Source organism: Eleginops maclovinus, chromosome 21 (genome assembly GCF_036324505.1).
Source record: "Eleginops maclovinus isolate JMC-PN-2008 ecotype Puerto Natales chromosome 21, JC_Emac_rtc_rv5, whole genome shotgun sequence".
Classification (NCBI taxonomy): Eukaryota; Metazoa; Chordata; class Actinopteri; order Perciformes; family Eleginopidae; genus Eleginops; species Eleginops maclovinus.
In genome coordinates, this window is record NC_086369.1 from 12,144,530 (window position 1) to 12,159,133 (window position 14,604).

The 14,604-nt window shown below is 38.9% G+C and overlaps 3 protein-coding genes across 4 annotated transcripts; 2 read left to right on the forward strand and 1 right to left on the reverse strand.

Annotated features, from left to right (window-relative positions):
• The first annotated feature begins 29 nt into the window (after positions 1-29).
• Positions 30-4,540, forward strand: dph2 (diphthamide biosynthesis 2). Its single transcript, XM_063912432.1, has 7 exons — positions 30-160; positions 577-753; positions 895-1,007; positions 1,229-1,449; positions 1,632-2,321; positions 2,439-2,621; positions 2,781-4,540. The coding sequence occupies exons 2-7, from the start codon at positions 604-606 to the stop codon at positions 2,897-2,899; spliced, it is 1,476 nt and encodes a 491-aa protein (XP_063768502.1). The 5' UTR covers positions 30-160; positions 577-603; the 3' UTR covers positions 2,900-4,540.
• On the reverse strand, positions 1,491-6,790 carry ncf2 (neutrophil cytosolic factor 2). The gene is made up of 16 exons (XM_063912431.1): positions 6,533-6,790; positions 6,214-6,296; positions 5,960-6,068; positions 5,730-5,864; positions 5,478-5,585; positions 5,258-5,317; positions 5,022-5,065; positions 4,703-4,844; positions 4,563-4,628; positions 4,319-4,373; positions 4,145-4,188; positions 3,861-4,009; positions 3,660-3,771; positions 3,436-3,547; positions 3,234-3,340; positions 1,491-2,880 (listed from the first exon to the last, which is right to left on the reverse strand). The coding sequence occupies exons 1-15, from the start codon at positions 6,704-6,706 to the stop codon at positions 3,249-3,251; spliced, it is 1,485 nt and encodes a 494-aa protein (XP_063768501.1). The 5' UTR covers positions 6,707-6,790; the 3' UTR covers positions 1,491-2,880; positions 3,234-3,248.
• garem (GRB2 associated, regulator of MAPK1) lies at positions 6,390-14,580 on the forward strand. Of its 2 annotated transcripts, none has more exons than XM_063912427.1 (6): positions 6,390-7,685; positions 8,905-9,045; positions 9,280-9,410; positions 9,556-10,731; positions 11,023-11,177; positions 11,359-14,580. In XM_063912427.1, the coding sequence occupies exons 1-6, from the start codon at positions 7,565-7,567 to the stop codon at positions 12,215-12,217; spliced, it is 2,583 nt and encodes an 860-aa protein (XP_063768497.1). In that variant the 5' UTR covers positions 6,390-7,564; the 3' UTR covers positions 12,218-14,580. The 2 variants fall into 2 exon arrangements, with proteins under 2 accessions (XP_063768497.1, XP_063768499.1); XM_063912429.1 differs by having other exon boundaries at positions 11,362-14,580.
• Positions 14,581-14,604: the final 24 nt, after the last annotated feature.

Here is a 14,604-nt window from a genome sequence, read left to right on the forward strand (position 1 = left end):
CATCATTGCTGAGTCTATCCTGGCTTTTACTTTGAAAAACGTTTGAACCGGAAGTGCTCATAGTAGCGCTGCTGTAGTGTACTGTACTGCTGCTGCTGACACGTGTGTAGCTGTCAAATAAGTGTTTATTCGTCAACAACTTCACACATGACTTCTAAATGTAAGTTTACATCTATGTGTTGTGAATGTAATAGGTAAATGATTGAGTTATTCGCCTTGTATTATGAAAAAGACTAGCTAGCGACTAAGCTAGCATGCTGAACCAAAGTAACGTAATAGCTAACGATATGTAACGTAAGGGATGTTTAACTGTGACTTAATTTGACATGATATATTTTAACAGAAGGAAAACACCATCACGTCCACATGACAATTTTGTGAAGTAGTTGGATTCATTGTTTTCTCACAGCCATTAGTCAATACAACGTTAACAATATTGCCATCTATCAAAATGGCTTAAGTACATTTAAACGAGTTTATCACACACTTTCCTGGCAGAACCAAACTTTAAGATTGTAATCGTCTGCATTGTGGCTAAATGATGTCCTGAATTGTGATTTATTACTCTCTTTGCAGGCACAGTTCCGTGTTTTCTATGCAACAATGGCTGATGCATTTAGTAGCAGCTCGGAGACCGTAATCCAGCGGGTCGTGGATGTTAGGGTGGGACAAAGACATCCTGTGGAAGAACTTGAAGAGTTGTATCAGATTAAGGAAACGTGTGACTTCATCAGTGAGCATCAATTTAAAAAGGTGAGTACTTAAAATGTATTTTTAGGTACATAGATATTTGTAAATGTAATAATGAAAGGAGAACACAATTCTTGTCATAAGGCTGTTTGACACACTAGACAGTGAAAGCAACTACAGTTAAATCATGGATAATATTTACAGGTTGCTCTGCAGTTTCCTGATGAGCTGCTAGTGGATGCAGTTGCAGTAGCCTTGGAGATTGAGAGAAACAGTAATGCCAAGCCATTCATTCTGGGTGATACGTCCTACGGCAGGTAACGCACAAGGTTTATGTTACAGGTCTTACTTGGTTTAATGATGCGCACATGATACCTTTGTCATTTTAAATACTTCCTGCAAAGTCACTGCCCTACAGTGAGTTTTAATGGAGTGTTCATGCCATTTTCTTGATTAAGTCAAAGCTTTAACAGTATTTAAAAGCCTTAAAGGGTATCATTTAGTGCATTCTTAATTCTTGTTTCATTTTTTGGGGCAGTTGCTGTGTGGACGAGGTAGCTGCAGAACATGTTGGAGCCGACTGCGTCGTGCACTATGGAAGTTCTTGCCTCAGCCCGTCTAAAAGGCTGCCATTGATGTATGTGTTTGAGAGACGACCGGTGGATCTAGAAAAGTGCACTTCTTCCTTCAGAGAACTCTACCCTGACACACACAGTCACATCATCATCCTCTATGATGTCAACTATGTTCATGCTATAAGTAAGCTATTCTAAAAAAAAAGCCCTGCTACATGAAAGAGATAATACATATTTATGCCATTTTATTAGGTAGATTTTCACATTTTCTCCCTGTTATCTTTTAAATCATTGTCTATTTCTCATGAAAATAGAACAGCTTTATAATTTAGCATTTTTCACACAACCTTATTTTTATTTTTTCAGATGACCTTATGGCACTCCTTTCACCAGAGTATCCGAACCTTGTCGTCTCAGAACTTGTTGTGGAAGGGGAGCAGTGTTACAGTCATGGTCGGATAAAAAGACAACATGATGACACGTGTCTTTCAGAGGAAGACAACAACCAGCTTATTAATCAGTTTGGAAGGCAGTTCTCCCTGACAAGTGGTTCAAGCATCACGGATTACAGTATGTTCTATGTAGGCCAAGAAGGAGCAACTCTGACAAACTTCATGATGACATGGAATCGCTGCTCATTTTGTTCTTTTGACCCCATAAAAATGACGGGGAGGACAGAGTCAGTAAGTATCAACCGTGCCCTGATGAAGCGTTATTACGCTATCGAAAGGGCCAAAGATGCCAATGTGGTTGGCATCCTAGTTGGCACATTAGGAGTATCTGACTACCTCAAAATCATCCAGCAGTTGAAGGAAACTATTCAAGGAGCTGGCAAGAAGAGCTATTTGTTTGCCATGGGGAAACTGAACGTGCCCAAACTCGCAAACTTTCTTGAAATTGACATTTTCGTGTTAATTTCGTGTCCTGAGAACTCACTGCTGGACTCAAGTGAGTTCTATAAGCCTGTGGTAACACCATTTGAGATGGAGGTAGCCTGCAACAAGAAGAGGGAGTGGTCCGAGGAGTATGTCACAGACTTTCGACATCTCCTGCCAGGTTAGATCGTGTTTTATTCACATCGGATAAACCTACTCCTCAATAATTGTTATGTCTTTACAGACTGTATGTATGTAACTATACTGAAACTCATGTATATATATATATATACACCAGGTGGACAGAGTTACGTGCCTTTGGCTGATCAGCAGGAGGAGGGCGATGAGACTGACATGTCTTTAATCACTGGAGCTCTGAGAAGTCAGAATCTGATGAGCAGTGTGCCTGAAGTTCCCTCATTCGGCTCTTCCGTGGTCCTCAGGAACCAGATGCTCACCATGGCCAACACCAACTCAGCTGGTATAAGATGATCAAAAGATTCTTGCTTGCTTTCATTTCTATACATTAATGACTTTATTGTAGACTTTGCACTCATACAGTGTTTTCCTTACAGTCTTAAACAAAACATACTTTTATATATCATATATTATGTTACATATTTGTGCTTTCTCTTTTCAGCGTCTTTTCTGGCAGAACGCAGCTGGCGTGGCTTGGAGCAGAATTTGGGAGCGACACCTGTGGTGAAGGCAGTAGAGGGCAGGAGAGGCATAGCTATTGCCTATGAAGAGGAAGGATGAGTTACCAGTAGCACACAAGGTGTACACAAGACTATTTAATCATGCCTGAGGTATTTAAATGTATATTGTTGAATTTAATTACTCAGTGTGAGTAATAATGAAGTGTTTTTTCCATAAAATAATATCAGATATCACTAGTTTTTGTTACTGCATTTTTCCAAACATATCAACTTGACAGACTTGAAGAGGAATTTATTTGAATGAAAATGTGTTTAAAAATGCAAACATTAAGTATTCAAAATGAATCAACTGTGGTTGATTCCAAAATTGTTTCGAGTAACTGACCAATGATCAGTTTATCTATATAACTGGTTTTAGTATTTTTGCTTCTTACTTTTAATCATTTAAATTACTGCCCATTGTCAGGAACTTCTTCCACAAAGGATGCAGGAAATATACCAGTATCTCCGTTGCATTGCCCTTCAAGCCAATCCTGGTTAACTAAAGGAAAAGAAGAAACAGATGAAAATAATCATATCTTTTGGACAAATCCATCAATTTTTATGTACATTTGATTAAAAAGAATGGACCCCCACCTTTAGAGATTATTGTGATTCTATCGCCTTGATGAAACTTTAGATCCTCTGGATTTGATGACTCATACGAGTAAAGGGCCACCATGGGAACCTCGGTGTTTGGTTTGGTTTGCTAAATACACAAAATCCAAAACAAATGCTCATTTTCTGCACAATTTCACAATACCAAAAGCATTTTATTTTGAAAAGCCAGCATAGACAGCAAAAGATCAGCACTAACTTACCTCTTTTGTGTAACACCACAAAGTGATGTGCACACCACTGGCACGAGTCCACACACTTTCCATGTCTGTGCTATCATTGATTACACTTTGTTCCGTAGCTTCAGGGGATAGACTATTTGGAACAAAAGGATTGAATTTTGTATTCTTGCCAGTAACGCATATCAATTAACTATTAGATCATTTGTTTAATGAACACCTTACCTCAAAGTGAATGCAGTCATGGGGAGATTCAGTTTCTTACTGATTTTCTCCATCAGTATTGCATAAGGAGATCCAGGTGGTACTGAGACAGCAAAGGTGAATGTGAAACAGACTTTGACAATAAGTGTATTGTCAGGAGGCTGTTTGTCCTGGGAATAATAAAAGGACATGTTGATGGTATTAAATAAACTCGGCACTAAAAGACTTCACATAACGGCACCTTTGGGGAATAACGAGCGTAATTTAGTCATTATGGTTGAAGTCAATGATTTGACTCAGCATACCTTTCTCTCTGAGTCTCCGCTGCTGTTGCTCCTGGGAGTTAGACCTTAAATACATAGAATGGGGTTAAAAAATGTTTTGTATGGGTCTAGTTGCATTTGCTCAAATACTTTCTCATATTTTACAATATTTGCTTGACCAATGGATAGTTTTCTGAATCTGTCAAAAGAGGGTACCTGGTTTTCTTTTAGGTCTGGTCGGTGGTTCCTGACTCGGAGGCTTAGGTATTCCCTGTCCACCATTTTAATAATGCCAGACAGACAAAAAGACAAGAATTTAATGTGTATTTCAAAATAAATTCAAATTGTCATGAACTGCTTTTTAATAACCTTAAGTATATGCTTAAAATGTAAAAGAAACATATTGGTAATGAAATAAAAGCAATCTACATAATGAAATATGACTTATTGAATTCTTTACCTCGTTCTGTTTGGAAGCCAAGGTCATCTCCAAACGCTCCAGGTAATTATAAGGAACAAGTCCCCTCTAAAAGAAACAATTGAAGTTATGGAATAATGCACTCCAGCAAATTGGTTGCAGATATATAGTAGTGGCCTTACTCTTCCATTGAAGATCACAGATGCCCAGTTATCGGCTCCCTTCTGGAGCACAAACACAACATTGCCTGGCACGACAGACAACTCATCACTTGTCTCAGGATCAAACTGAAACAGGACAGTGTGGGCCTCTCCTTCTAAAGCCCTGTGAAGACAGGAGAAGTCCACAAATAAAGGGATGATAACTCATTTTACACATCCACATGCAGTGGAAAATGTAACTTCTGGCAAATTCTTGAACTGTATCAAGGTAATTGACAATCATTTTTGCATTTGACCAGGTGGAATTGGAAGAACTGAAAAACATATTATTTTATACTACCTTAGAACCTCAGGTTCCTTTGGATTAGTTGGACCATCTTGTACCTGTCAGATGTACACAGAAACACAAAGCATCCAATCATTAAAGCTGACTCAGAGGAGCAATTAAGTTGGAACAAATCTTCTATGTAATATGTTTTTTAGATATAATGTAACGCGATCAGCTGTTAATAACAAATGAGATGTTTGTCATCAGATACATTTTTTTAAAGCGCGAAAGAAGAACCCATGTTTAACCTGTGGCTGTAATGGGGCAAATCCAGAGAAGGCATCCTGAGGAACAACGGAGGCAACCACCTGAAGATAGCAGAGAAAATATGTAGCTTATGTCACATTATTATAGCGTGAAGTCACTGACATTTTAGTGAACTAGATGAGCTGTATTCTGTTGCTGTTTAATGCCACACTAATTATAATGTAGTACAAATTGTAACTAAAGGTATCACATAAGTATTACCTTTGCTTTTCCGAGATAGTCCTTCTTCTCCAGCTCAGCAACATAGTGCTTATTTGGTTTGAAAAGCACTTTAGATGGGAACTCGACTGGTTTGAAAAGTTTCTGTTTCTGTTGATGAAAATGCATCGCAATGGATATTACTTGACAAATAGTCAAGTAATTCTGACATGAAAGAAATCCAAATTACATCACTAATACCGTTGTGTATAACACTAGTGTTTTTCTTTAAAAGTGATTACTATGTTAACTGACCAAGGCGGAATCCAGAGCTTTGTCGATGATATTGAGCTTGGCGTCTGTCTTGTAATTGAGAGCCTTCACAAGGTTTTCATGGGTTTTTTTCCAGTTACCCAGCTGGGCCTCAGACAGAGCCATATTGATAAGGACCTAATGCAGGAAACATTGTTATTATAGAAGCTTGTTACTAATAAGGAGACTTCGTAAGAACATATACAAATGATTGGAGGATTTTAAATACTTACTTCACATGCATATAATTTGTATCTAAGACCAAGCGCTTTGTAGTCTATCAGCTGGTTGCCTCTTAGTGCTTTGAAGGCTTGCGCGAAATCAGCTAAACTCTCCTCATACCTTTGAATATAAAAAAATCCAAACATTAAATCTAATTTTTGCACTTACTAAACCTGAAAAGAAGACCTACATTTATGTTAATGAATGCATTTTTAATTACAAAAAACAATGTGGCCATGGAATTGAGTTGACAAGTGTTTCTTGCCTCTTCTTTTTGTAAAACGTCATTCCTCTTTGAAAGAAGGCAACAGCCAAATGTTCATCTTTGCGAATGCTGCAATCGAAAGCCTGACAAACATCAGAAAACACAGTTACTTCCTTTAAAAGAAAAAGGGAAGTGGTAAACTCTACTTCTTCTTTCTACGTGACTTGCGATTTCATACTCAGAGATATCACATCATTTCAACTCAGCTTAATCAGTTTACATCTCTGGAGAAGATTTCACTTTTTAATGAGTAATATTATAAAGAAAACGTGAACACTTGTGGGCAATGTTTTGGCTTACCAACAAAGGTCAGACTTACCTTTTCAGCAGCATCCAGGTCATTGTTAAGAAGATGGAGACAGCCAATGTCAAAACTAATTTTGGAGTTTGGTTCTTGGATTGACAGGAAAATCTTGAGTGCCTCTGACAAATCCTGTCTGTCAACACAAGTTACAGCCATGTCCCACTGGCGCAAAGTGTCAACAAAAGACATAGTTGCTGTGATGGAGTACACTTCACAGAAGACCAACAATAGGGAAGTTTTTCTGATTTGTACCAGCTGCACCAGGAAATGGAATGATGGTGTCATTGGTGGTGTAAATATATATGCAATACCAGGTTTGAAGGCCAAATTGTTTTTGTCCTTCCTCCCATGTGATATATGGTAATTTTATTGTCTGATATGTGTGATGGTAGGTCCTTATACATTCCCATACTACTTTTACTATTTGAAGGTAATGGTTTTGCATACGGGTATGTATGTGAGGGATGATAAATTGCTGACATATTTAAGAAGTGGCATTTAAAGTACAGAGACAAACTGAAAATGCCCCCTTGTCATGAAGTTACCAGCACGAGTAACACAGAGGTACACAATTACAACTTCCGGTGAATTCTTTAAAAAATAAATTGCTCTCAGACAGCCATTTTCAATACATTTCCCTCTAGCAAACCATGTTTTATATTCTAGAGAATTATAACAACTTCACCGAGAAGGTTTGACATGTGTTTTGAGTTTTTCTCCCTCATGTGTACCCCAATGTAAATAAAGCTTTTATTTTAAAAACCTAAAACGTATTTCCGTTATTCACTTAACTTCAGACTAGTTGCCCTGATGCAGGCGTCGCGAGCTAAACAAACATGTCTTTGCTACACTATAAAACTACGGACCTTAATGATACGTAGGCAAATGAAAAGAGAAATATGCGACGATTGATAAGAAACGTGACAAACATAAAACTGTCGATGGAGAGTTGGTATATTATTCAGTTGGTTAGCTTAGTGTAGCCTTTTGTGACCGTGTTTACACATCGCTAGCTAGCTCTCCAGCTGGCTAATATAAGCTAGCAAAATGGACCTTGGAACAATGTTATACAACAATTTAAAAGATGTTACATGGAGCACGACTTCCTTACCATTAGATCAACTTGTGAGTGCTTATAGGTTGCCTCAAATTGCCAAGCTGGATAACGGTTAGTAACTTGCTGTCACTTCTAAGTTTTTCTTTGGCTAGCTGCTAAATAGCTAATTAGCAGCTAAAGGCAAACTAACCATACCTACTTGAAAGACAAATAGTTGCTGTTATTTTATCAGCGTATCGTCCTAATTCATATCAGAAGTGTCAATTAGAATTAGAAAGTGGTATTTTTAATGATGTATGTTGCTTCACTGTCTTTTTCAACAAGTAACGACGTTTGTCAGTGTTACTTTATACTTGTCCTGTAACCTCTCTGCTGTCACGCTGCAGCAATGCAAGTAAATGCAGTAAGTTAGAATATGAACATTTAATGCAATAGCATCAATAGTGTTTCATGTTGGCGCATTTAGGCCTGAGGAGACTCTTAGTGGTGCAACACAGTGACAACTTGAAAGTGTGTGCAAATCATAAACTGTTAAGGTAACCTGATGCCAGATTTAGACACAGACGTTCGACCTTTGCAGCAGTCTAGCAGACACATAATCGTTATTGTTTAATCAAGACTGAACAGTCACGCACTTCAGCCAAACATAGTTCGACACGTTAAAATAAAGTAAGCAAAATAACAGGAGACTGTATGATGGGGTCAGGGACTTAATCGCCACAGCATCATTTTGCCTCGCAGATCTTTAGGAACAGGCATGGGGAATGTTATTTGAAATGAAACCATAACATTATTTGTCCTTATATGTCTGCTGATTTGGGGTATTGTGTTTTTTAAATGGTATTGCTTGCTTTTGATAGAGGTATGGATTAATGCATTTGTCATTGTCCATGGAGGATAGTGATTTGATTGTACTGGGTAATGCAATGCCTGGGCTTGATTGGAAAAAGCCAGTAAGGCTCTAAAGTGGTATTTATGGCATTTATTCAGATACTGTTTAATGTTTGGGATCACCATTTGGTATGAGATATCATCTTTAATATTTCCACAACTTTAAACTAGCAATTTCCCATTTTGCAAGTTGAACTATGCAACATTTACAGAGTTTTCCATGTAATACATTAAATGTGTTGATGTTTTATAAGATCGGCTGCTGATTTCTGACAGTTTTATGACAGATTTTTACTGTGCCTAAGGGGCAGCATCAGAAGTTATTCTAAACGTTTATTAAAGAAGATGTATGTTTTTTGTCTACTTCACATTACAGTATTCTAATATATCCTGGATTATGAGGGATAATCTGTTCTGTTTGTTGGTTTCGTCCCTTCAGGTCAGGTGGTTGAAGGGCTCAGAGACAATGACTACCTCTTGATTCATTCCTGTCGCCAGTGGACGACTATTACTGCTCACAGTCTGGAGGAGGGACACTATGTCATTGGGCCCAAAATAGAGATCCCAGTGCACTATGAAGGTGAGCTGCATCTGCTGGGATACTCGAGGCTTTTGAATTTGCTTGGCATTAGCTTTTGGTATCTTTGTATATGTCAAAATTAACACACACAGTGTTGGAGTTGTGGGCTCCTTGAATGATTAAATGCATTTGAAATTTTAAGGGGGGTTTTGATGTATCAGTGTTAAAAAAAAATCAAGCAATAATGTGTTCCTAAACCTTTCAGTTGCATTGATATGTCTTTTCATACTTTAGGTCAGTTTAAGCTACTGGAGCAGGACAGAGATGTCAAGGAGCCTGTGCAGTACTTCAACAGTGTGGAGGAGGTGGCCAAAGCATTCCCTGAAAGGGTATATGTCATGGAGGAAATCACGTTCAATGTTAAGGTACATCTTATTTGATATAATCAATTATAATGACTCCTTCTGAATTCGGTAGTGTAAATTAAAATTGATTAACTAAATTAAGAAATGAGGAAGTGGGAAAGCTCCACCTTCATTTTCATCTTTCTTAAATCTCATCTTTCCACAGATGGCTTCAGGCGAATGCAATGAAGATACCGAAGTTTACAACATAACACTTTGCACCGGTGATGAACTGACACTAATGGGCCAGGCTGAGATCCTATATGCCAAGACCTCCAAAGAAAAATCAAGATTCAACACTATTTTTAAGAAGATTGGGAAGCTAAACTCCATCAGTAAGATCGGTCGAGGCAAGATGCCCTGCTTGATCTGCATGAACCATCGCACCAACGAGAGCATCAGCCTGCCTTTCCAGTGCAAAGGCAGGTTCAGCACCTGTAGCCCACTGGAGCTTCAGATGCAGGACGGCGAGCACATCATCAGGAACATTGTCGAAAAAACCCGTCTCCCTGTCAATGTCACAGTCCCCAACAGTCCACCCCGCAACCATTATGACCTCCACCTCATTCGTGAGGGTCATCGCTACAAATTAGTCAACATTCAGACAAAGACGGTGGTTGTGTGCTGCATCCTGCGAAGCAACAAGATTATCCCCATCCACTTTTCCTTTCATATGGCCATGCCTAGATTTATTATTCCAGAAGAGCTCTTGCAAGGAGAGCTGTGGCTAGAAACTATGGTACATCGCTGGTTCTCGTTCTGCCAAGATCAGTTTGACATAGATGACTATTCTCGTGCCGTCCGTGATGTGCGGACAGACTGGAACGACGACGGTAAGAGCCCCAAGAAAACCAGCGGGAATGGCAGTTGCAGTGGAAGCAGCGGATGCAGCAGCAGCTCCAATGGTTGTCCCAACCAAATGCAGATTCCCAGTTCTTTAACCTACGCCAGGGAGGAACTCACCCAGTCCTTCCACCGACTATCTGTGTGCGTGTATGGCAGCAACCTGCATGGTAACAGTGAGGTCAATTTGCAGGGCTGTATGACACTGTGTGGAGATTGGGCCCTACTGCCCTCGGATAGCATCCCTTCAGAATCGGGAGATGAACACTTCTACCCTGAACTGATGGATAGCACAAACCAACAACCATCCCTCAACAAGTCGGACGTTCCCTATGAGGAGCTGTGGTTGGATCACTTGAGAGGTCAGAATCCAAAACCTTCTGTGAGTGAGGGACTTCGAGGCATCAACAATAGCTGCAGTACAACAACAGCCCTGTCATACCCTGTCACTACAGACTCCTCTCTTACTCCACCACCAGTTCCGCCCAAGTCTGAAGCTGTGAGTATAATCTCTTTTGCTTAGAGTGGTAATCCTTAAGATTTGGTGACACCGGTGGCTACTCTGGCAACAGCAAGTGTAGTTTAATACTACAGCAAACAGCAGCTTCTTTGTCAGAAATACAACATCTGGTGAATTAGATAACTGTGCACCAACCATTTAATAATAATAACAACAGTAGGCATGATTCTGATTGAATGCTGCTCAATCTCTTGATCAAACACTTCACTGCATATATTCCTGCTCATTTCACAAAATTTCACTCTGTGAAAAAATGTTTTACCCTTCTAGGTGAAGGAAGAATGTCGTCTTTTGAATGCCCCACCAATTCCTCCAAGAAGCTTGAAACAGATGCCATCAGTGCCCATCCTGACTAAGCCACGGCAGCATGACACTCGGTCTCCAAGTCCCACCCTCTCCTACTATTCTTCTGGACTTCACAACATGTAAGATTTGGCCCCATTTCATAGCAATCATGTGACAATAATCACAGCCACTGAGAATAAGAATAGACTATTTCAAATGTTTGTTTTAATGGCTAATTCATTTTCAAGTGTTTACGTTATGAGGAGGTCTACATGAGGTTTGCTCTTATACCCCCAAATCCTATCTTTGTTTTTCCATCAGTAGTGGAGCTTCTGAGCAGGAGGCCGCTGATCCACAAGAACCAAGCCATGTGTGCAACCCCTGCAACTGGGTTAGATCCCACAGCATTGAGCCGAATGTGACGTGGCCAAGTAGTAGCCTTCCATCAGATGGGATGTCCTCCAGGTTGTCCTGGCCGAATAACTTCAGTGGAGGAGAATCGCACAGCATGGACGAGTTTCTACCATCGAGCTGTCGAAGTTACTACAGCTTCCCCAGAAAAAGATCCCAGAGCAGCCAGAAAACCTGCACAACCAGCTTTGTTGACTTTGATGGAGAGCGTGCAAACAGCAGTAAGGACTTCAGGTTGCAGAAAGCTTCCGTGAGTCACTTCTGCACCAAATCTTCAAGTTACAATTCAGAAATGTACAGAAACAAGCCAATAGAAGAATCTGACTCAAAGCAGAGCCTCTCTTGCCCCATCCTGCCGCCGAGAACACCAAAATCAAATGCCATAAAGAAGGGCACAGATTTACTGTCAGGATCCGTTGGTGACGGTGAGCAGGAAACGTCACATTGCTCACTACCTAAACTTGAGAAGGGCACAATAGAGATACCTTTCATCTCTACTTCATTAACTCCTAACTCTCCATCAATATCTCCCGAGGCACAGTGGCAGCCACCCTCCAGTCTGGCTAATCTAACTATTGAAGAGGTGTCCAGATCTCTGAGGTTTATTGGCCTGCCAGATGATATTGTTTCTTTTTTTGTGTCTGAGAAGATCGATGGGAGTTTACTCCTGCAGCTCACTGAGGAGATTTTGTCAGAGGATTTCAAGCTAAGCAAACTGCAGGTAAAGAAACTCATGCAGTTCATAAACGGGTGGAGGCCCAAGATATAAGTAACACTAGTTGTGGTCGTAAAGCAGGAAATGTCAAGCCTTCAGTATATATGCTATGCACACCAGGCCACAAAGAGTTTCTGTTCGTATTCATGAATTCTATGTCCTTGTTACTATACTGTGGGGAAGTTGGGTAATATTTCCCAGCCCGTGTAAAGTCTGTGACAGCTATCTACTAACTGAATAGAATCGTTTGGCACTTTCATGAAGATATTTTCATGTCAACTACTTAGTGCTTTTCCACCACAGCCTGTAAGTGTTATCACGCTAATTCTTTATTAGGCCAAGACTTGTAAAGCACTGATGTGGCACTATTATCTTAGTGAGGATATTGTTAAATATATATCCCTCTGTCCTTAAAGGGGACTGTCACAACGTTGCTATTTCCAGGATTTAAAAAAAAGCACGAAAGACATAAAAAATAATACAAATATTTTGGCCAGTGCACAGAAACAGTTTGACATTTGGTAACCAAAAGACAAGGCTTGCATGATCCCAAACTTGCAAATATATAGTTATGCACGAGTTCAGGGATACGTTAGAGAATTCTGCTGCTCAAACACTAATCAAAACATTTGATTTAATTCACTTCTGCTGAATGAATTCAAAACCTAAGGTCTTTAAGTAAAGATACTTGAATTTAACTTTTTCTTCTTTTTCAAATAAATATTGTCCTTTCCTTGACCCTGTAGTATCATACTAATGCACAGTTTTTATAACATTAGAGGGAAAGGATTTGATGTTGCAGCTTCAAATAGGTTATCATGTAAGTCCCTTTTTAAGTTTTTAAATACCTTTATGTTTGATGAAACCAAATACATCAGGTTTTAATGTTAATCGAGTAAGAGTCTTCGTTTACTGACTATTTTTAGGAGATAAAGTGTGAATTAAAAACCAACGCGCTTTGTTGACCATCACAAATGGCATCTGCATTCTTGTTGTGATATTCTTCTTTGTGAAGTTAGCCAAATGAAAGGTGTTTCATTTCTCCTTATGCAAGGTATTGTTTCTATTTGATGCTTTTCTAATCCAAATGTACCTATATGGCTCTTTCCTTTAACCTTAAACCTCTCTACTAAAAATGGCAGAGAGCTTAACAATATGATGTCCTTACCCTAAATCTAAAATGGAAATAACTGAAATTGGTACTAGGCCATGACGTTCTACACTAAAATACAAAATATGCATCATGCACTTTGGAAGCTTTCAGCCTAATTAATTGCAGTTTAGAAAATGAAACATGGGACCTATCAAAGAGTGTCTTGGTAGAAAGTGAATGCACTACACGCCTTTTCAAAACTAAAATGGTACGTCTCATTTATTCTCATTGTTTGTATTATACGTGTCCTCTAATGCTAAAAGAAGTCAAAACTGCGCCTTAACCCAGAGACCTTAAAATATATTGTATTTACCCGTGGCTCAACATTTTTATTATAACAAATTGATCTGATCAAATTCAATATTGGTTTCTATTGGTACCAATCTTTGTTTTATTTAGCCTTGATTCAGAGTTGTGTTGTATTTATGCAGTATTTAACTAAATATGCAGAAGCGTTATTGTTGTCAGACTGTTGGTATGGCTGATATATGAAGGTGCCTCAGCAAAAACAGCCTTTCTGCAACCCAGGTCCGACCTGTTGGCCAACAGCTGTTGTTTTTTACCCCGCTGACATTTTTTGCAATGGGTTGTTACATATTTTACTTGATATTTTTATTTTTATGTTAGTACAAATGTGAATTTTATATATATATATATAAAAATAATTACTAATGGTGAAATTATTTTTATTGAGAAAAAAGCTTTTGTTCAAACTTCATTTTTTTATTCTGTACAATTTAAGTTCTGCTTTGGTTTGTAAATCCTTGAATAAAAATAACACATGGTAACGTAGGGGGGAAAAACCCTGCAAGCCTTGTCACTGGCATGTGTCCCGTGACATAAAGTATTCTATGGTGATTGATGTCGTATACAATAGCCATGTCCATCCAAAGACCATCGTAGGTTATGCACATTTGAAATGACCACAGTGGTAATTCCAGAGAAAGTCCATTATTGTACTTGAATAGTTCTGTGTAAACTGTGAACACACCATAACAAATAACAGCCCCGTAAATACACCATCATCAAGCTTTTAACACTAATAGATGTCTGATAATATCTGTCCCCTCTCGATCGGGTACGTATGAATGATTACCATCTCTGTGCACAAACAAAATAAATAACTAACACTTGTTTGGATCAAATTTGGAATAGTATAGGTCAACATTACTGAAACAATGAGTTATGGACAGTTATATTTCAATGATACTGTTGTTTCCCTATTTTAAATTGTATTATCTATTAAAAGAAAATGATTAACTGATGTTTGTGTTTGTGTGTGTGTGTG

Excerpts from the sequence above, each read along its gene's own strand:
- garem (XM_063912427.1), top strand. The coding sequence starts at position 7,565 with ATGGACCTTGGAACAATGTTATACAACAATTTAAAAGATGTTACATGG. Across the intron at positions 7,686-8,904 it reads AATTGCCAAGCTGGATAACG|GTCAGGTGGTTGAAGGGCTC; the intron begins GTTAGTAACTTG and ends TCGTCCCTTCAG. Across the intron at positions 10,732-11,022 it reads TTCCGCCCAAGTCTGAAGCT|GTGAAGGAAGAATGTCGTCT; the intron begins GTGAGTATAATC and ends TTACCCTTCTAG.
- dph2 (XM_063912432.1), top strand. The coding sequence starts at position 604 with ATGGCTGATGCATTTAGTAGCAGCTCGGAGACCGTAATCCAGCGGGTC. Across the intron at positions 1,450-1,631 it reads CAACTATGTTCATGCTATAA|ATGACCTTATGGCACTCCTT; the intron begins GTAAGCTATTCT and ends TTATTTTTTCAG. Across the intron at positions 2,622-2,780 it reads GGCCAACACCAACTCAGCTG|CGTCTTTTCTGGCAGAACGC; the intron begins GTATAAGATGAT and ends TTCTCTTTTCAG.
- ncf2 (XM_063912431.1), bottom strand. The coding sequence starts at position 6,706 with ATGTCTTTTGTTGACACTTTGCGCCAGTGGGACATGGCTGTAACTTGT. Across the intron at positions 5,865-5,959 it reads ACAAATTATATGCATGTGAA|GTCCTTATCAATATGGCTCT; the intron begins GTAAGTATTTAA and ends TTCCTGCATTAG. Across the intron at positions 4,374-4,562 it reads TGGCTTCCAAACAGAACGAG|GGAATACCTAAGCCTCCGAG; the intron begins GTAAAGAATTCA and ends AATGGTGGACAG.